Genomic DNA, 22861 nt, shown 5'->3' with positions numbered 1-22861 from the left:
GTTCGTCTGAACCTTGCCCACTGTGCTCTCAATAATGCAGTGTCACACCTGGTTTGATAAACACAACTGTGAATGTCACTGGTTCAAAAGCAATTACTTGTCTACCTCATTCCTTTTGGAAGACTGCAATCTATGAAAAACCAACAAAAAAGGAATTTTCAACTTCAGAGGCTTTGATTTCTTCCATATGGCTGAAGTATTCCCAGCTGGGTGAATTTACTTACAGAAGCCCTTTAAGGCTGAAATCAGAAAGCATTTCATTAACAAAAGGCTTAAAAAGAACAACCCCATCCACAAAACAGGACATTGTTTTGAAAACTAGCACATTTGCCATTTTAACAGGGAATCTATGTTAACTGGGCTTAAATGGCAGACGTTTTCTCTTGAACCGAGGCCACCGTGTCAGGTTAGTTTCCCCAAACACATCAAACAGGTGGTCCTGTCTCACAATGACTGACTGCTTGCTTTCTCTACTCCCAGCCAAATGTCCTAGTTAAAATCCATTTTCTAAATGCATGTTATTGATCTTATTGTGAACGATTCATCCATGTATGTTTTATTTATTTTTTTAACTTCAAAATCTTTAATCAAAATGTATAATAACTCGATCTTCCAGTGAAACATCAGACTTCTCCCTGGTGACGTATGCAGGACTTCTCCAATCATTTAGTCCACTTAAACCCTGCCTGTTTATTTTAAAAACCACAACCTTGCATAGAGTTGAACGAAGCATCAATCGCATGTTGGTGAAGATGGCAAGGTGTATTTTCGTCTGTTTTCCTTCAAAACTATCATTCCTTGGTTACAGGTCAGCTGGCTTGAATTTACATTTCGAATGAGGAATAACGGCGAATTTGCGGTTGTGTTCGAGACATATCACGCCTGAATTGCTGAGGTGATCATTAATGAATACAACGCTTCAAATGCCTCTGGAGTATATTTATAGTTTTGAATGCAATTATCTTGGGATGCACAGCGAGAGTAAGTGTTTTTTTCCTTTATATTTAGTGTATTGTGACTCAAAACATTAAAATATGGTTAACTTTTACTCACTCATTCTTCAACGGCTACAGCCTCTTTGTAAGCAATGACTGCGATGTGCTCGTGCGTTTATGTTGTCAATTTGATAATAAACGTGATGAGATCACTGCTCAATTTAACCGATAACCGGCTCTGACTCTAGCACAATCATGGTACGGGTGTGTGTGTCCACTGCAAACTCGCTTTCAGATCTGCCTCCGTTCCGCTATGCAACGCTCATATTTTCACAATCCAATCAACAACCAATGGATAAACTCAAAACCCTGCCCTACATTTTTTTCTTGATCGATAAGCTGTTTCACTCGGAAATACATCACAATACAGAAGTAAACTTGGTCGCAACTTCCATTTCATGCCGACTTTAAAGTTTCCAGTCGTGGCCTTGTATTTTTCAGAGCCTTGATGTTTCTAGACAGTGTTTGGCTGCATCCAAACTGGAAAATGCTGCCTTCGGTGGCTGTATACAGAGGTAGGATGAAAATAAGGTGCTTTTCAAACTGTTCTGAGACCAGTTTCCGTAAGAGTTCCATTCATTCAAAAATGCTGTCAGTTAAGCCATTAACTGATTAGGCAGCAAGTCAGATTTTTTCGGATGCAGCTAGGGTTGCCACTTGTGGAGCTGTGGAATAAAGGCCACTGTCTAAAGTTTTTGGTGGGGGCGGTGGAGATTGTTGAGGGTTTGTTGCGATGGCAGTTGCCCTTGTGTGGACTTTTCAGATGGTCCCTTATCACAGCCGTGACAGTATTAGGATGTTTGAGCACAATGTGTGGACTTTTTAAAATGTCCCTTACCTGCATTTACAAAATTTACAAACAATATCAAGGTTAAATTAACAATCTTGAGGGGCCTGGGTAGCTCAGTGGTAAAGACGCTGGCTGCCACACCTGGAGTTCGCTAGTTCGAATCCCAGGGCGTGCTGAGTGACTCCAGCCAGATCTCCTAAGCAACCAAATTGGCCCGGTTGCTAGGGAGGGTAGAGTCACATGGGGTAACCTCCTCGTGATCGCTATAATGTGGCTCGTTCTCGGTGGGGCGCATGGTGAGTTGAGCGTGGATGCCGCGGTGGATGGCGTGAAGCCTCCACACGCGCTATGTCTACATGGCAACGCGCTCAAGCCACGTGATCAGATGCGTGGGTTGACGATCTCAGACACGGAGGCAACTGGGATTCGTCCTCCGCCACCCGGACTGAGGCAAATCACTACATGACCAAGAGGATTTAAAAGCACATTGGGAATTGGCCATTCCAAATTGGGAGAAAAAGGGGAAAAATCCACAAAAAAAATAAAATAATTTACAATCTTGAACGATTTCACCGTCACGCCATCTGAAAAACGGGAAAGATTGTGACTTTTCAGCTTTAAAAACGGGACGATCCCATATTTCACGGGATGGTGGACACCCTAGATGTAGCCCATGTCAGGAGCTTCCACTGTCTTTCACTTTTTGTTTTTAACCTCCCAGAGTACAACATATTGCCAACCTTACACTCTGCCAAGGACAACAGAGTTTAAATTGCACTTCAAGAGATTCACATCAGGAGATAAGCCAATTTTAAAATAAAACCCAACCTTGAGGTTTGGGAGTCAAAAGTAAAAAAAACAGGTACTTTTGGTGACCTAAATTTATATCCTTCAAACTGAAACTGAAAATGAGTTATACTGAAAGTTTTAAAGTATCAATTAGTGGTCGACCAATATGGGTTTTTTAATAGCCGATGCTGATATCCAGAGAGCAGGGTGGCTGATAGGCCGATACAATGCCGATATACAATTGAAGTCAAAAGTTTACATACACTTAGGATCAAGTCATTAAAACTAATTTTTTAACCACTCCACAGATTTCATATTAGCAAACTATAGTTTTGGCAATTCATTTAGGACATCTACTTTGTGCATGACACCAGTAATTTTTCCAACAATTGTTTACAGACAGATTCTTTCCCTTTTAATTGACTATCACAATTCCAGTGGGTCAGAAGTTTACATACACTAAGTTAACTGTGCCTAAATCACTCTCTACTATTATTCTGATATTTCACATTCTTAAAATAATGTAGTGATCCTAACTGACCTAAGACAGGGAATGTTTTCTATGAGTAAATGTCAGGAATTGTGAAAAACTGAGTTTAAATGTATGTGGCTATGGTGTATGCAAACTTCTGACTTCAACTGCATCACAATTTACTATAGTAAATAAACATAAAATTGCTAAAAATATATATAACTTATTTAGCACTAGATTTACTCAATTTCACACAAAACTAAAAAATAATATTGTATTTTAAATGGTAGATAGCAGTTTCTTCAGATTTCTGTTTAGTCATCAAATTTTTGTAATTTATTTGCACATGAAGAAATTGTTAACATATTAGGGAGGAAATAACAGTACACACAGTAGTCCAGCAACCATGGATGGCATGTCCACATTAGCAATCACATTTACTCAAAAAAATACCAAATCAAACCAACTGTACATACAGTACATAGTGAATATGACATTTATTTATAGCACACGTGAAGTGCTTTTACCTCCTTGCTGCCTAATCAATAAATGGCTTAACTGAAACCTGTTTTGAATGAATGGAACTCTTAAGGAAACTGCTCACCGAACAGTTTGAAAAGTACCTAATTTTCATCGTACCTCCATATACAGCCTCAAGAGGCAGAATTTTCCTGGTTTCGGATGCAGCCTTGAAGTTGCACTCACACTTGTCTCAATCTCCTGACAGTTACATCTGTTTAAATGATATATGCGCATGTTTGCAGACAGTATACGATATTAGTTTTATGGACTTTTGCCTTGTTATCATTAGACAAACACTTTAAAGTTACAGGGAACTGTTGAGGAGGGAGAATGATACAGGCGATCACTTTAACACTGAGCTCAAACACGTCTGCTGCGGCTCTGATATGCGGACCATTTAAATGACACTGTGTTGCACACCGGTCTATTACTGTAGTATAACGATGGCACATAACAAAACGAACCATGACTGGTCATTTACATGTCTCAGTCGCTTCACACGCAAGCAGGCGTTTTTCGAGGCTCAAGAAAAAAAACGGTCAAACGGGAAAATGTATTGGCCAATGCCCATAATTTAAAAAAGTCAGAATATTGGCCATATCGGTCGACCACTAGTATCAATATTCAAACTGATCATAACAGGATTACAGAAAGCCTTAATTTAAATGCCTCAAAGCGATAATTCACAATGTTTCGACTCACTTTTGGGGTAGTGGCGGCTCAGCAGTTAAGGCTGGGGGTTCAAGCCACTGCCAATATGCCACTGTTGGGCCCTTGACCCCATCTGCTCCAGGGGCACCATATCATGGCTGACCCTGCGCTCTGACCCCAGCCTAGCTGGGATATGTGAAAAAAAGAATTTCACTGTATATGTGCAAATGTATAATGTGTCACAAAAATAAAGGTTTCTTCTAAATTCAGTCTGAAAGCCTTCAACAGTGTGGGAGCCATAAAAATTATTTCATGCAGCTGAGAACTGTGGCAGCCCACACAAAAGGTATAGAATACAAGTCTATGGACATAAATTATAGGATCTACATGCTCTCATAGAAGAAAAAGCTGATAACCACCAGTAAATTACAGTCTAAACAACTGCAAAAAGGACACAGTGATAGTTGTTCTATCAATGACATATAATCTGATCTGCTCATTTGTACCACACAAAAAAACAAAACAAATAAGCAAAATTAAAAATCCTGAAGTGAAAAAAGGGACAGAAAGTGTCGATGAGATTTCCAAATGACTCGACCGCCTTGTAAAAATTAAGGCACTTAGTCAATGGAATTGATGTGTTACATAACAGCTCTTTCTGAGAGGAGGGGATGTAGGATGATGATGAATCTGGATGGAATGAAAAAGGATACAAAAGCTCATCATCACATACTGACCGCATGAGACTATTAAAATGTCCCACACATCCATGTGCTGTGCTGTCAATGCAGTAACAATCCAAGAGATACTTTAACAGAAATACATCCAAAACAGACTGGCAATACAGAGCACAAAAGAGCAAAAGGAACAAACAGCACTTCAAAAGAGAGAGACACTGCCTTTCCCATCAGGGATCAATACAGTATCTATAAAGGGGGTTGGGAGGTTTGGATCCAGGAAAGCCTTTGTTTCAACCATGTGATAGGAGCACTTAACCCACATTTGAGAACAACAGGATTTCAGACCAATAGGCCCCCATCCTACAAATTCCAATCAAGGTGACATTTTTGGGGGGATAGGCAATGCGTAGCATAATAGAATGTCTTATAAATGCATTAGGGGCTGAACGGGTCGTCATATCAAGGGTTCGAAGGTCCAATCTCTCATGCAAGATGTATACAAATACAATCAAGTCATTAATAAAAAATGAAAGCCTGCCAGATATAAACTGTGTCTTTAAACTATAAACATCACGTACAAATGCGGAACATGTTGTATATGAGATCAAGTGTGTGCTGCAAAAATATGCAACGTAACACATTATATAATGGAAAAGTACAGCACGTTACACTAACCACAGGTTGAGCAGGTTAATGTTCTATTAAACATAAAGCCCTCTGCTGTCCACAGCGACACAAAATGCTGCGGTGAATATAAATAACCCGCAGATTTTACGGAAAACAAGGGTTAGGACAAGCTTAAGGTCATAAAGAACAGTTGATTGGGCAACATGGGCGTTTGGAACGTTTTGAGACAGCCGTTCGTTATTCAGTTAAAAAAGATTCTAAAAGAACGACTCGAATCTTTTAAAACATTTTCTGTCGACGTCACGTTCAGCGGGCAGAACTCGACCTAAGAAAGAGGGGAAAAAATCCAACCAAATATTATGTAATACATCTAGTTACGGAAAACTCCCTGTGTCCAGGCTCAATGCAAAAGTTGTAACTGTTTACCTCCGGATTGAATCATTTTTGCACATACATGCATCAACAAACACAGGAAATCACGTTTATACGATTTATTTACTTTAAAGGAGGCAGGATGAATACATTAAATTAAAAATCCCTCACAAGTGATAACACACAATTGTTTTTTTGCGTCTTAAAGGGCCAGCACGCCTTCGTAGTATTTAAATGTATCTCTATATCAATGGAAATCCATGTGATACATAGGCTTAAATGGCTGTTAATATGTCGGGACAATATCCATGCGAAACACTAACCGAAAAAGTGATGCGTACGATTTGCACTAGTAAAATCGAAAGCCTACTGATCTAGATGAAGCATACAGACGCAAAGCCTGAATCAGGATATATACTGCGCACCCAACCCATCGTCACACGCACACGCGCGCGCGCGCATACTGCATGGTTTTAACCTACTCAAGACTCAATACAAAATATGCACACACAAAAACCCTGAGTGAACTAACAAACTTCTTGTCTGATCACAAAGTGCTGATGTGTAATTAGCTATGCGCTTTCGTAAAGACACTCAAACATACTGACACATATAGTTAGTTATGTGTGCTAGTCGGCTGATATTGCAACCTTGATGGTCTGACTTTCAACGCCGCCTACTTCACGGGTTTAACCAGAACAAACCGTGGAAAATAACTACCGAGAACAAACAGCGCCGTCTCTTCCCGTCGCATTCAGAGACTGAAACGCCCTCTGCGTGCCAAATTTCACCGTACGTCGATTTAGAGCATAATTACATAAAAAATGTCTGAAGTTGTCACACACTACCGAGTTATAAACTAACAAAGAGAAAAGGAGGAACTTACCACGTGATGAGCAGCCGATTCAGGGGGCGAAATGTGTAATAAATCCCCACGCCAAAGAAGTGTAGTAATAATATTTAAAAGGCAAAAGCAATTATCCAGATGCAGATTCCGCTGTTGCACGTTCAGGTGGAAAAATCCCCGGCCTCTCGCGCGCTCCGGTGTACGGTAACCCCCCTCCTCTTCCTTCTCCTCCTCCCACTCCTCAGGGCTGCGTTTAGGAATCACGAAATGGGCGAAAGAAACGGGGGCAGTCAAGCTATAGGAGCCCAGTCGGCTGTTTTTCAAAAGCCCCCGAAAACTGCCTCGAAAACCGGTTGAAATGTGTCCCTTCCCGGTCGTTCTTTGAGCGAAACCCCTCTTCTACGGCTCCGAAAGACCACTCGTGCTCAATTTCGACGGAGAAAACCCCAATTTCATACGTTTTTGTAATGTCGTTCGAGGGGGAAACGACGAGTTTGGAAGATGGCGGCTCGCTCCTCTCCCTCGGCTTGCGAGTCTGACCAGAAAGAAGCAGAGCGGCGCAGTGGCGGGAGAAAGACGCGCTACTCAGACTGGTCGCTGGAGGCGCACGGTTTCCTGCCGTGACGCAGGACTGCAATAGGGGGCGCAACACATCGAGGTGACGCTTAGGACATTACCAAAACAGTCCTGTGCATGTACGGAAAAGATTTGTAGAAAACCAATCCCAAACATTATTCACTGTGGATACAAGAAAAATGTAATCTTTGACAAAATTTCATACTAGAAACATACAATGGAAGTATTTTTGGATGCTTAATGTCATACTAGAAACATATAATGGAAGTATTTTTGGATGCTTCTAGAAAGAAGTTCTAAAATAGTTGCTGTACCAGAAGAGGGAAGTCAAGGCTGACATTACAGCACTACCCAGGACTTTATCCAAGAACCCTGCATGTGCATACAATTTTAATACTAGATTTGTAGTTGCAGGCAGGCAGAAAGACAAACAGACCTTTTTCACACTCCGGGATTTGGAATGTGGAATTAAACATTCGCAGGGTAAACTTCGACAGCGGTGAATGGGAGTGAATGGGAGATCACAGCAAATATTATTTTCACTTATCAATTTGCTCCAAGACCAAAATAAAAAATCCACTATTACGTTTGAATGACTTTCCAGAAGAGGAAAAAAATAGAGAGTGGTGGATTAAGACAGTGAAAAGGGAGAAGATGCCATATTTACTCTCACCCCCTCGCAGCTGTGGTAATTCATTTTTAAAACTAATTCCAGTGTGATATAACACAAAGCATAATGTTATAAACTTACACTCAATATTTAAAAAAATTATCATATCAAATCAAATCAAAAAAATTGAGATTTACACTAATAAGGCGGAAACCACAGTCTGTGATACTATTCTTATATAAACTGTTTTACATTTTCTGAACTGTACTGTGATGAGTAGGATGTAATATACTTTACGTTCAGTGGTTAGAAATTATTAAACTTGGATAATGGAGTTTGAGCTTCACTCAAATAAAATAACAGCACCATCTACTGCTCAAAATAAGAATAGATTTTTTTTCTTACAGTATTGGCTGACCATTTATTTATTCTAAACAATTTACAGTACACTTACACGAGGGACAACTTCCCCTACCTCCACAAATGTACTAATTACAATACACTTTCTATTTATTAAAAGAGATGCAAACACACATATATGGCTTACAACTGTGTCTGTCTCACCTTATAGAGGCTTGGTATTAGTCCCAATGGTTGATTTACTGGAACTGCCATTATTATTCCAAATGTAACTGAATAACTCCCAAACAGAAAAGGCAGTGGTTCAGTCTGTAGCCGGACAAAAACAAAAATATCATTTGTTAGCATTTACATTTATATGAGTTTATCAGTCCATAGCAAGGTCAGAAATTAACGGTGGCTTAAGGCAAAAACGCCACTGACGATGACAAAAAAGCCCCCAAAATTCAAAATGTTGGGGCAAAAAATGCCCCATAATGGATTCCCATTCTTTTTTTTTTAAGCCTAATACACATTATCACAAAATATGATGCTGATTCAAATTGGTAATAGCCTTGAGGAATTAATTTGGAACTTATATCAATTATAGAAATGCCTAAAAATCAAGTATTTTACATAAAAGAATGACACAAAGTGTTTTTTATTTTATTTATTTTTTATGCCCTTATATAGGTAAAAAAAAAAAAAAAAAAAGCCCCTAAAAATCAGATCTAGGTCGCAAATATTGCCCTATATTAAAAAAGGTAATTTCTGACCCTGCCCCATAATCCTTACAATTCATACATCTATTCCTCACCAACATTTATTTGAGTGTAACCCATAATCCATACCAATCAGCTACTTTTTTACCACACCAATTTTTAAATATTTAAAATTTTAATTTTCTAAAATAATCATTTTTATCTCATTTACATACATTTAAAAGTGTTAACGATTTAATCCCATTAAAATATTGTTTTAAAATATATTTAAATAAAAAACATTTATACCACACCATTTTTTAAAAAAAAATTAAAATTGTAATTTTCTAAAATTAATAATTTGTATCTCATTTGCACACTTTTCAGAGTGTTAACGATTTAATCCTATAAAAAGATATATTTCAATTAAAACATGACAAATTAAAGTCACTGAGACTTGGTAAAGCGATTTAAATGTTAAATGTATATTTTCATTCACCCATCCTTGTCCCACCTTGTTAAGCAGTAAATAAATAAATAAAATAAGCTTAATATGTAATTAAATACAAATAAAACAGTAAAAAATTAAACCATATATATATATAAAAAAAAAAAAAAGACTAATAAAAAAGCGCTTTAGCAAATGTGATATCTCAGGGCAGATGATGGAGTTACAAACCGCGTTTCAAAAGCTAGTGTGCTGCCTAGCTAGACAGCATTTTTTGGCATCATATCCACGTTCGACACGCTATACAGGTAGGCAGCACACTAGTTTTTAAAATACAACCACATTCCCAACCAGTTCCAATACAATAATAACAACAACAAAAAAACTTGGAGAAAACAAAGAATAGATCACATAAATTAAAATATAATTACTGATATTCATTAGAGAGGTTCCGTATATACAGTCCGATATTAATTGCATTTACTCATATAGGCGGCCTGTTCACTGGAGGTTTAGCATGCTAACATCATCAGCTGATAGTCTTTGCTCTGTTACAGCCTTTCTTTCATCACCATTCGCATCTTTAAGGCGAACCGAAAGGGTAAAATTTCAGCTGACATTCTCAGCTGTCACTACAGGCCAAACGACCATTTTAGAGAAGTTTTAAGTTCATTTTGAGGTTATTTGTGCTGGACTGAAATATTTTTTTGCAGCCAAACAATTTCTGGCCTGTTGACTGCAACCTCGGAGATGAAATTACTTTGTCATAATGCCTAACGCTCACTAAAGGTTAAGCAAAATGGAAAATTACATTCCTCTGCGTCTACTTTAGTATGTTACGTTGAATGGGGCATTTTGCCCCTACTGAAATGACAAAAATAAATACATTTTACATGACAGAATACAGAATTCACGTTCACTTACCTGCACGGATCGACTAGACTTGAGCCGGAAGTGCCGACCCATATCAACCTGTGATTGGTCAGTGTGTGGAAAGACGGCTGCTGATTGGCTGATTTACATGTTTTCATAGAGCGATGGGCTTACGTGTGAAAGTAGAAAGCTGTAACTTTGCAAAAGAGTTGATTTTTATTTATTTGTCTTTTAAGTAATTGTCTGTTTGTTTGAAATGTATACACGTGCCTAACATTCTGTCATGTTTGAACATAAACCATTCCTATTGCAATTGCTTAATATCCACTGTCTTTGTCTGCTGTTGTCGTTCTAGCAAACGATTGTGTAAATGTCATTCCCAAACCTAAGACAAGAATAAATTTAAATATAGATCCAGTATTATTTTTATTTGGTATAAAATGCGCCCTTTTGCATTCTAGCACATACAGAACAGTCTGTAATCGCCATCAACCAATGCATTTTAGAGGCCTGGCTAATATTTGCATCTTATTCTGAACGGCACTGTTTTGAGGTGTTTTTAAAACAATTCATAACCTCTACAGTGTTCTTAGAGCTATGGCAAAAATGTAAAAATCACGGTAACCATAGTTTTCGACAAAATATTACACTTAATGCATTCATGTTTTCAACAATAAACGTACTAACTTGCATGAGCCTCCAAAGATTCTGAAAGCCTCTTAAACCATTCAGAGATCCCATAATGATTTGTTATGGATCTGCATTAGTGATAACTGTAGTAACTTTGGTGTTTTGGTTACCATGGTTCATTTTTTGGCAAGGGTTACTTATGAACTTTTGAAGAGCCTCCTCCTCAAAGCCAAGTGTTGATCAACAGAGTGATCACATGTTCCTTCAATGACCACATCAGGACTTTCAGTCAAAGTTGTTTATTCTATTACCTTTTAATTTCTTAAAATGTACAATAAGAAGCATTTAGCAGAGATCAAAAACATTTTTTATAATAATAAACATGTTCTGGTAAAATAAAATCCATGAAAGATACTTTGTGCACATGTTCATCAGTTTTGTTCTCAACAGCACCAATATTTCAGAAAATTGTCTCAAGTCTGACCACTGGTCACTATGCCATAAAACATTGTGTTAATCTGGACACTGTGGCCTGGTTTTCTAAACATTTGACTAACAGAAATGGGGAAGGGGAACTCATTTTTGTCAAAGAAAACACCTATGCTGCAGGTCTTGCAGCCGGGCAAAAACATGTGGATTCAAAATGTTCCCGAAGCTAGATCACTTTTCTGTTAGGAGCATAAAATATGGGTGAGTGCGAGGGTGGAACATTGTTCTGATCAACAACAACAAAACAAAAAAAATCATTCAAAACTAGTACTTCTTTTAGAAGGTTAGGATTTTTCTTCTAAACAGATGGCAATCTGATAGAAGATATGCAGTTAACATTTAAGTATAGTGACAGATTCTCTTAGGCCATATGCAACACTTTTTTGATGTGGGCAGAAAGTGCTTCTTTAAACCCTGCAAGTATGTTCCATGATGAAAAAAGGGAGGGCGAGGAATCAAAGGACTACCAACTCTTAAACAGGTCTTTATTCAGAGTAAACGCTGATAAAATAACATAAAAGGCCTCAACATTAAGACAGGAACATCCATGAATGTCTGTGGCTCTTTTTTTTTTTTTTTTGTCTTAAATTGACAACTGACTTGAAGACAGTGGAGTCATTGGCAGGTATGGGAAATTTGAGCTCAGACAGACCTTGAATTCTTCAAGTGATTGTGTCTGTGTGACACCAGTGACGATGGGATGAGACAGGACCAGAAGATCAGACCGATGAGAGACCATTCCTGTCATCATGCCGAAGGATGGGGGGGGGGAAGCAAGACGAATGATGAAAATAAAATAACAGATAACAGAAATGAGGAGGTACTGTTATTAGCAGCAGTTTGATTTTCTTTTCTTTTTTCTTCCTCCTTTATCAAAGCTGGAGTCTTCGAGTAGCCCCCAGATTGGCATTATTTCAGAACAAGTCCAGAGTGGTGTTGGGGGGGGGGGCTACAGAACTTCATCGCTCTCCGTGGTGTGGAGCTGTGTGTCATCGGCGTCAGTCATACTGCTCTCCTGTGACTCCTCCACTTCCGCTGCTAAAACCAACAAACAATGTTACACAGAGAACAAAACCATTACCCTTAATAAACAGATCTCAAAGAAATGATTACATTGGGTTGGCACTGGTGTGCTGCCAAGTATTACAGCAAATTACATAACTTATTTATACATAAAAATAATAATAAACTATTTTTATATTGTCCTTTAAAGGTGCACTCAATAATTTTTTCCCCATTAAAAGGTTTTACTCCTATAGAAATTAATTGTAATTTTAAACACGTAAAATCATGACCACTCACATGAGACGAAGACTCTAGTCAGTCACATCAGTAACCTTATAAAATCTATTTTATGCTACATGGGGCAGGGGCCCGTCATGGGGTCACATTTTAGAATCACATGACCAGCTGAATACTACTCGCTTAATATCAGTAACCATCTTGTTATTGGACACTTTCATTCTTGGATTAAATTAATCATGGCCGATTGTGAACTTCTAAAATGGCATCTTTAACTGAAAACTATTGATTTTGAATGATGCTGCATCCACACCACTAGGTGTCATTTTAAGTCCAAGATGACACAAACAAAAAGTTACTGAGTGCACCTTTAAAGGGCAACTTCTGAAGGCACTAAACAGAGTTAAAGCAAAATACAAAAAGCATATATAAAAGATAGAGTTAAATGATACAACATAAAAACATTATATTAAAGGTGCAATATGTAACAATTTTCATGTAATCACCTTTTTTGTGCCACTGTGTGAAAGGCTTGTAACGAATAATAACTTCCTATGTTGCCTATTAAAGCCTGTAGACTGATTTTCATGCGAAGGGAGTGGGTGGCTTTTGCCGGGAAAATCCAAAGGATGTGACGTTTATGCATGCTTCTCTTCCGCTATTCAACAGCGACAACAGCCTGCAACACTAGTTAACATTATCTTAGAGATGGAATTCAGCAAACGTCCAGCTCCCAGCACAACACTGACTCCTACACAAACTCTGAAAAAAAACATTTATCTACTGAATCCAGTCTGGCTACGCGGGAACGTGATCGTGGTCGAGCGAAAACTAGAGTGAACATCAGCAGGACATTTGATTCCTGGAGAGACCTTCGTTCAGTTTTGGGGATCAAAACCGACCCTGAATTGGCGTTCTTCTTATTGGACAGGTAAGCTTACATAACTGCAAAGCATCTGAAACATAGTGCCATAAGGATTGATCTGTGTAATTTTAGCTAACTTGATCTTGCCTGCACAGTCATGATCGAAGTTAATCTGTAATTATTCAGCAAGGTAAACTACAATAACACATGAAATGAATGCTAGACAAAAAACTCCATTCATTAGTGTAACGTAACTTGGTTATACAGAAAATATATACATTCTATTATTATAAAACAATAGGATATTGATATATCAAAATGACAGTTGTGATGGAATCACCAATACTGAATTGTGTCAACATAATTATAATGTACAGTCTATTTTATAAACAGCTACTGTCATCATCCACCAAATTTAGCTAAAAGCTATTGATAAAGCTGGCTAGCTAGCTAACGCCGACATTGACTGCATTTAAACGATAGCCTATGTATCATGCAAAGAAAAGTGATTACTTCAAACTACAGTCTCGCATAGTCAGACCTATAGCCACACTTTGTTTTAGCCCTGTTCCAGCACTGGAGAGTCAAATATAATATACAGTTTCAAAGTTTGTATTAAAATAATCATAACTGTGTAATTTTAATTATGCTACCTCATCTGTCAACATGATGTTGGTGAATCACGTTCAGTCTTTTTGTACGTTACGTCACTGTTTTGGTCGGCTCGCGTCCCTATGGAGCATGTGCGCGAGCACGAGCAACAGGTAGCTGGCTGCAGTTCACTTAACGGCCACAGGTGTCATTAATAACAAGGGTTTCTGAATCTTACATACTGCACCTTTAAGTAATGGGTTAAAAAAGGGGAACAAATACTCCATGAAATCATTTCAAGACACTACAAAACACAAGCAAACCTACAACTGTGTAACTAAGAAATACTTACTTGAATAATAAGGATAGTCATCAGGAGTGACAGGTTCATCATCTTCTGGGAGGTATCGCTTATCTATGGCCTCTTTGATTTGATTATTTGCCCCTTTGGGGTCCAAGTCCATGGCCCAAGAGAAGTTCATTAGTGCCAGATGAGTCTGGCCAAGCTTCTTATAGACCTTTGAGAACAAGATTTTGTGGTTGAAGGAATGCTTACATAAAATAATTATGTATATATGCATATATTTAATACACAGTTAAGTTCTTTAGGTACCTTTCCTATTAAGAAGTAAACAAGGGACTCTTTGGGCACTATTTGTTTCAGCTCCTCAAGCTCCTGTAGAGCTGCCTGGAAAGCAATTCATTTAAAATGAATTATATTATGACACTGACATTAGTCTAATTGTCAAGATTTAGATTAATTTGAGGCACACCTTGTACTTTTCATTGGCAAACAGAATAGAGGCTCTATGGAATTTGCATAGCGGGTTCTTGGGGTCGATGCTAATGGCTCTGTTAAGGGTCTCCAGTGCATGGTCTGATTTCTTCAAAGCATGTTGAACCTGAAACAATAGCAAGGCTATAAAGAGGCAGTTTATGCAACAATTAAAAGCATTTACTGGTCAAATATTCACCACTTTTGGTGCTTCTCTAAGCATAATCACAACTACACAGACTAGTTCAGCATTACCCAACTAATTAAATGAAGGGGGGGGGGGCACCCATAGCAACAATACTTTGATATCCAGGCAAAGCAACAGAGCAACATAGATATACTGTACTCACCACTCCGATATGACAGAGCAGCACAGAGCTCTGAGGATTGATGCTCAAAGCCTTCTTGAAATGAATCTCAGCTAGGTTAAACTTCTCTTGCTTGTAGTAAATCATCCCCAAGCCATACCTGAAGTAACAAGTGTTGGATCAATGGAGTCTGTTTATCGCAAAAGTGGTAGACAATAACTTTTAGGCTATGTTCACACAGGCAGAAACATTTTTTTGACTAAAATCCGTTTAGGTTTTTGTAGTCTGAACAAGACGAAAAATCAGATTTTTAAAAGCCAGATCAATATCACATTTGTAGTTGGTTTGGAATCCAATTAAAATCTGATTTGTCAATGCCTCTTAGTCTGAACAGTCAGATCGGATTTCGTATGTTTTTTTTTCCGTCTTTCCTTGTGCACGACAAGTTGTTTCGTCAAGTGTTGCGACAAGAAGACATATACTGAGTTCCAAACAGCATAAATGATGCCTTCATAGGGCACTTTGAAGGGAAAACAATACTGATGGCCAGGCTGTAGGACCGTTACAAGAGAATTTTCAATTAAATATGACTTGACTAAGTACCTTCAGAATGACCGTTTTATTATACCTTTCAGCCCTCCGACAGTGGAAGGTAAAGTCTATGAGGGGAATAGGGCATAGGGATGATCAGCCAAAGCAGTGCAAACCTCTTAAAATAACACAGACATTGGCTTTACCCACCCAAAGAGATGCGCTAAGGTGCGATAACACACCGGCTACAAGCCACCACAATGCAATGAGGTATTGAATGTCTCACGCGAATATGGGACACTTGAGAATTTTGAGCACTTCAATACAGGACAAGAGTACTCTCCAAGAGTCTCACTGTCCGATCCTTTTTTGCTTCAATACGGGACACAAAGCCTTCAATACGGGCAATTCACTGCCCGCTAAAATACAGAACAATGCGCGTCCCATTTGGGGTGTTGTAAATTTAGGAAAAATGCGGGAAGTCTCACTAAAACGGGACAGTTGTAAAGCTTGGCAGCAACAAACATTGCACATGCCACCTCCCCATTTAAACCTAATGACGAAAGTATTAATCTTTGGATATTGCCCTCATGAAAAACACAAAAACAATGGCAAAACATAAATTTCTAAACTCTCACGCATGGTGAAAATATGCATGTTTGCATCATTACTATGACAACTAATGTGGACGTGCTAGTAAAAGCAACTGCACACTGAACAGAAAAAAATCAGATCTGTCCACATATAACATGCAGTTTGAACAGTCAGTCTAAAAAAAAAAAAAAAATCAGATTAGGTCTTTAGTTCTGAAGTGGAATTAGCAACCACTAAATATGAAAAGAAAAACAACTTATTTAAATACAAAAGAGCTTAACAAGAATAATTTCAGATGTGTACAGTCTCATTTTCAGGGCATACCAGGCATTGTAGTGACGTTTATTAAGGCGTATAGCATTACGGAAGCAGCCTAGGGCTTTTTCCAGCTCCTCTGTGAGCACCAGCTCATGCCCCAAAAGCGTGTATGCGTACGCAAAGCTGGGGTCCACCTGGATGGCCCGTGTGAAGAATTTAATGGCAATGTCATGCTCCCGCTGCAAGCTGAAACAGTTTCCAGCTACACACCAGGGCTGTACACAGGGAGAAAGAAAGAGAAAGAGACACCGTACATGATCTTTGAACAATACCCATCATCCTTAGAAAAACAGATGTAACATCTCAGACCAAACATCCAATGCTGAATGACTTACCTCAGGTGAGTTTTTGTCCATGTCAGTGAGATCTTTAGAGAGGGCAGAGAGCGCCACATCTTTCTGCAGATGCCAGAGCGTTGTGGAATAGATCTCCATACCTTCCACTCGATAGCTTTCGATTCGCCGCACTTCCGAGAAAATTCTTTCCGCCTAGCAAGGAAATACATAAACATCTCATCATATGTGTTTGCATTTAAAAAAAAAAAAAAAAAAAAAAGACTGTTTCACGTGAACTTGCCACCATTGAATAAATTCTTCAATGGATCAATTGTAACTGATTTAGTACTACACAGCAAGTCTGTTTGCCAATTTTAAGCAGCCATTCCTCTCACCTGCATGTATTCAGCTAGTTCAAAGTGTGCTCGTCCAACCTGTCCCAGCACCCAGCCCGTATTGTAGTGGTGTGAAGGCAGCTGGCTTAAGATGTTAATGGCTTCTCTACAGTTATATGAGCAGAGAGCAAGATAGCCCCTCCCAATATCCCGCATCAACATCATCAGCCCATCTAAAAAAAAAAGGTGAAAAACTATATTAGGACACTGCATCTTTGTCTTGTTCCTTCTGCTGAAATTAAATTCCATACCACTTTCTGGCAAGCTCGCAATTTATTTTTAAAATTTGTTTGCATTTCTTAACAAGTACATTGATTTTGCAATGGTATCTTTACAAACAAGTAAGCACTCTGACACCTGCAGCTGCCTTCTGTAGATTAAAGGCCTGGAACTGCGGCGAGCTGATGTTGCCTTTGCCCTCCATTATGGAAGAGTCTAGTTTGAGAATCTCGATGCTCTCATTCAGGTTAGATGAAGTGATTCCTCCTTTACCCGTTTTTGTTTTTGTTTTTCGGTTGGGAATCTTGGTGGGGAATTTCATTTTCAGCTTCTTGCTGTTCTCCTATTGAATTCCATTATTAAGAGAAAGTTAATCAAACATTCTCAGATCAAATGGTTAAAGGGATAGTTCACCCAAAAATGAAAATTCTCCCATCATTTACTCATCCTCATGCCATCCCAGATGACTTTCTTTCTTCAGCAGAACACAAAGATTTTTAGAAGAATATGTCAGCTCTGTAGGTCTTTTTAAAATGCAAGTCAATGGTGAACAGACTTTTACCAAAAACAGCATAGAAGTAATCCATACGACTCAAATGTTTAAATCCTTATCTTCAGAAGCAATATAATAGGTGTGGGTGAGAAACAGATCAAAATTTAAATCCTTTTTTACTCTAAATCACCACTTTCACTTTTACATGTGAAAGTCACATGTGGTGCCTGTTTATTTCACTTTCACATCTGAAAGTGAAAGATAAAGTGGAGAAAAAAAGATTAAATATCGTTCTGCTTTTCACCCACACCTATTACATCGCTTCTGAAGACATGGATTTAAACACTGGAGTTATATGGATACATTTTTAGGTTTCCTTTATATGATTTTTGGAGCTACAAAGGTCTGATCAGGACCTACAGAGCTGAAATATTCTTCTAAATTCTTCGTTTGTGTTCAGCTGAAGAAACAAAGTCATACACATCTGGGATGGCATGAGGGTGAGTAAATGATGAGAGGATTTTATTTTTGGGTGAACTATCCCTTTAAGGAAAGTCTATATACACTAAATGGCCAAAAGTATGTGGACACCATATGTGCTTGATGAACATTTAATTTCAAAACCATAGGCATCAATTTCCCCTTTGCTGCAATATCGGCTGGGAAAGATTTCCACTGTACTGTATAGTGTACCGGTACTTCGATACCAAGTCGGTACTAAAATAAATAAAGATGTCACAATACCAGTGTTTGTGCAGTACCGGTAGTACCGAGCACCGACTCAATTCGGTCCCAGCGTGCTGTCTGACTGACACACGACTGCTTCTAAATGCTTACATGCTTATTCGAGCGTGTGCTCTGTTACTCCTTTTACACTGAAATGCACAACTAAATTAAAATCGTGAAATGTCCTAGTGAGATTATTAAACCACAAAATGCTGCAATCTTAGTCTGCATTCGAGCTGCATGAGCTTTAAAGGAATGTGTGAAGCAGACTGCTCATACACTGGAAACTCCACTGACATTGAGCACTAAATCCAATGTTAAGCACACATAGACTATATATTTACATAATTAAATCACAGCATTTGCTCTTTAACGACCACACTGGGCCATGTAGCGAACTGTTTATCCGTCAGAAGAAGAAAGTAAAGCTTCCAGCAAATCACACGTCAAAATAAAAGCACGATTAAAAATAAAAGCTAGATGCCTGAAATTGAAGAAATTGAAACCAAAATATATTACAACTGTATAGTAAAATGTAATATTAATAATAATAACAATGATAATATTAATAATAATAACAATATTATTATTATAATACTCAGTACTATTGTACTGAATACAATTTTGTTAAAATGCATTGGTGTGTATTTGTTCTATATTTTACTTTTTAAAAGTTTTTAAAAGTTTTAAAAATTTGATTAGACACCAGTTGAAAGATTAAACTTTCTAGTTCTAGAAAATGTATTTTAAAAAGAAAAAAAAAAAAAATTGGGAATAAATAAAAACTCATTTTAGTAGGGTCATACTTAAAAAGACAATGCATACTTAACTGAGAAACAAAGAAAACATTAATTTCTTTTAATTTAGTATTTACATTGAAATTTAACTTTAAATAGGCTAAAAGAGTGTATTCAAAAGCACATGACCATATTAGCATATTTTTGCTGTGGTATCGAAATTGGTATCGAGAATCATGAAAATTCACTGGTATCGGTACTGACTACTGAAATTTTGGTTTCGTGACAACACTAGTACTATATGTAACAACATGTCTGCAGGGATTTGCTCCCCATTCAGACACAAGAGCATCAGTTAGGTCAGGCACCGATGTTGGGTGATGGGACCGATGGGTCTTACAGGAGATGCCCACATACTTTTGGCTGTATAGTGTATCTGAAGTTGTTTGTAAGTGTCAACATCTTAGGTGTCTGCACACGTCTGTGGGGGCGGTACCTTTGCAGTGGAGCTGGCACTGGTGAAGAGTCTAGAGCTCCGCCGTGGCTGCACATTTGTGGGAGCAGCAATGGTTGGGCTCAGCACTTGCGGTGTAGTACTACAAAGCAGAGAGAAATATGCTCAGCAGCCATTAGCAAAGTCACAATTCTCAGATTTAAAGCCGCTTTTAAAGAATTTAAAAGTCCAGCACGAACATGCATAAGTGAGATTGGATTTGCCTGCATAAATGTTTCACATGGCACACACCTGGTCTGTGGGGCAGTGGTCTGAGTTTGGTTGAAAGGGTTTGGAATGACCTCTCTGCTGTTACCACTCTGTGCAAACACTGACTTTGTCCCAACTTGACTGATTCTACTGACAGCCTGAAACAGAAAAAAAGAAGACTGAACTTTCTTGTAACAACAGACATCATCTACCATTTATAGTTTGATATATAGCCTGCCACCATCTGATAAACCAAGTATCATAGTTTACGAGGTCTTGCATAAAACCAATTTTGAAGACATTATGACCTCATTTACACCTGGTAGATGATCACAGTTTACACCTGGTAAATGCATCTCCTGTGACCACTTGTCCTCAGATTTTGAGAGGAGGGTCTCTGATTTCATGACAACATGCAATCACTACGTCAGTGTGAAAAGTCCGATAAGATGAAAAAAAAAAAAAAATGCCACACTGTTTCTGCTAAATGAAGATGAAATTTAATGTGCGCACAAACGCAACATTTCGAGCAGTTATTTTAGTGGAGTACCTGTATTAAAGGAGCTCCAGATGTTTGTGCTTCTCATCTGTGTCACTGCAAGTTAATGTCACACACACTGAAGAAGATCTGTGAAGCTCTCGTGCTTGTGTATGTATTCGGTTTTTAAAAATTTCTGATCGGGCAGTTATTTCCTTTTAAGTCTGCTCGTAACTGGCAAAGTTGAAAACTCTTGTTATAGTGCAGCGGTTGATTGACAGGTGAGTGGTGGTGCTTCGCTGCTATCTAGGACACATTCAGGATGGATTAGCGTTTACACCTCCAATGCGATGTGGTCACATGCTTGTTTGGCTACCTCTGTATGTCGCTGACCCCTTTGATTAGGTCATCTGAAACGCATCTTAATACCAGATGTAAACGGGGTCTATTGAGAGTTTTGTGGGGACATATAGGATCTGTTCCAAAATCTTTTAAGACTTCATAGGCAAGGCAAGTTTATTCATATACCACATTTCATTCACAATGGTAATTCAAAGTGCTTTACATATTTTTATTAAGAACAAGAAATGAGAATAAAAAGTAATAAAATAAATTGTAAAAAGTCAATTTAAAAATGATTAAAATACATTAAAAAAAGGAAAGAAATACAGAAATAAAATGATGCAGTGCTCAGTCAGTAAATGCACAGGTAAACAGATGTGTTTTCAGTCTGGATCTGAATGTGGCTACTGTTGGGGAACAAGCTGGTTCCAGCTGCGGGTGGCATAATAGCTAAACGCTGTTTCACCTCATTTTGAGTGAACCCTTAGTATTTCTAACTGACTTGATCCTAATGATCAGAGAGGTTTGTTAGGTTTATATTCAACCAGCATATCTTTAATGTATTTAGGTCCTAGGCCATTGAGTTATTTATAAACGAGTAATAGTACTTTAAAATGAATTCTAAATGTAACTGGAAGCCAGTGTAAAGAAATGAGGACTGAAGGGATATGCTCAGATTTTTTGGCCCAGGTCAGAATCCTGGCAGCAGCATTCTGAATGAGCTGCAGGTGTCTAATGGTCTTATTGGGAAGGCCGGTGAAGAGTCTATTGCAGTAGTCAACACTATTGGTAATGAATGCACGGTGCGCTCCTGATGCAAAGTCTGTTCTAGGGGTGTAACGGTATGACATTTTCACGGACATTGAGGTGCATTGATAATATTAAAAGCAGTTCAATATTTGTTTATGAAATAGGCTATTTCTGATAAACACATACATTTTTCAGTTATAACCAATTCTTGAAATTTATTTTGGATTTCTTCAACTTTAATCCTTAACTTTTTGATCTTGAACTCTCTTAATCCAACAAGTCACAAACAGGTAAAACATTAATAACACATTTTTTAAATTTTACAATACCTATAAAGTTTGATTTTACAATACCTACTGAAAATATATTATTCATGTGCAGTTTATTTATTGGCATTTTGTCCAATACTGTCTATTTTCTGCCACAGTTTCACTGTCAATTTCTTGCATGCATTTCAATTTCCTGAACACCAAAAGCCATGCACTTTGTAAACCCTATTTAGTACTATGTTTTACAAATAAAACATATTATTAGTAGTACCAAATACATTGGCCTACTGTTGCTCTGCACTTAGGCAAATGAACAAACAGTTGGAACATTGTAATGTTGAACGAGGTCTTAAATCCGTTTGCTGCATTTGTGAATGTGACAAAGCATGAATATAACTTTAGCCTACCTAGTCATTACAAATCATGTAAAACTACATTGAATCTGGTGTAAAACTACATTGAATATGGTGGGGGTTTTTTTTAAACAGAGGCTATAATTTATTATCCTGTATGCTGTTTTTCCACTTACATTCATCTCCGCAAATTCCGTGGGATGGTGCTCACGGAGATGGTGCTTAAGGTTTGAAGTGTTTCCCGCCTGAGCTGATATTTTTTTGCGACAAACTTTACAGAATGGGCAACCATCAATATTGATGGTGCTTTGTGGGTCTTTTACAAAGCCAAGTAATCCCAGTCAGCGGCGGAAATAAAGGTTCAGGCTCGGACATGTCTGTATGATGCGCTCGTGCTGCACTCATGCTGCGCTCCGCTCGTGCTGGACTTCTGATGTGCTCGTGATGCACTGCACTCTGCTCGTGCTGGACTTCTGATGTGCTCGT

At 38.2% G+C, this 22861-nt stretch overlaps 2 protein-coding genes across 9 annotated transcripts in view; both read right to left on the bottom strand.

Annotated features, from left to right (window-relative positions):
* Positions 1-8600, bottom strand: part of LOC127450513 (KAT8 regulatory NSL complex subunit 1-like) — a 91817-nt gene extending 83217 nt beyond the window's left edge. The window contains exons 1-2 of one of the 5 annotated variants that reach the window (XM_051714707.1): positions 6785-7552; positions 4865-4909 (exon numbers count right to left, since the gene is read on the bottom strand). The gene's annotated coding sequence lies outside the window, so the exon portion shown is untranslated. Of the gene's footprint in view, positions 1-4270; positions 4842-4864; positions 4910-6784; positions 7554-8495 lie in introns of those variants that run through there. The other 4 variants (XM_051714705.1, XM_051714708.1, XM_051714704.1 and 1 more) reach the window with 4 other exon arrangements.
* Positions 8601-11205: 2605 nt separating this feature from the next.
* Positions 11206-22861, bottom strand: part of LOC127450516 (cell division cycle protein 27 homolog) — a 30581-nt gene continuing 18925 nt past the window's right edge. For 3 of the 4 annotated variants that reach the window (XM_051714715.1, XM_051714717.1, XM_051714718.1), the window contains 11 exons: positions 20226-20341; positions 19977-20076; positions 17663-17867; positions 17306-17478; positions 16971-17123; positions 16642-16850; positions 15235-15352; positions 14883-15011; positions 14723-14797; positions 14462-14627; positions 11206-12449 (listed from right to left, as the gene is read on the bottom strand). In XM_051714715.1, the coding sequence (XP_051570675.1) occupies positions 12361-12449; positions 14462-14627; positions 14723-14797; positions 14883-15011; positions 15235-15352; positions 16642-16850; positions 16971-17123; positions 17306-17478; positions 17663-17867; positions 19977-20076; positions 20226-20341 (1533 nt within the window). In that variant the 3' untranslated portion in view covers positions 11206-12360. The remainder of the gene's footprint in view (positions 12450-14461; positions 14628-14722; positions 14798-14882; positions 15012-15234; positions 15353-16641; positions 16851-16970; positions 17124-17305; positions 17479-17662; positions 17868-19976; positions 20077-20225; positions 20342-22861) is intronic. The other variant, XM_051714716.1, reaches the window with a different exon arrangement.

Source organism: Myxocyprinus asiaticus, chromosome 13 (assembly GCF_019703515.2).
Source record: "Myxocyprinus asiaticus isolate MX2 ecotype Aquarium Trade chromosome 13, UBuf_Myxa_2, whole genome shotgun sequence".
In the NCBI taxonomy this organism is placed as follows: Eukaryota; Metazoa; Chordata; class Actinopteri; order Cypriniformes; family Catostomidae; genus Myxocyprinus; species Myxocyprinus asiaticus.
The sequence above is the reverse complement of the archived record's forward strand: the minus strand, read 5'-3'. Positions and strand labels throughout refer to the sequence as shown.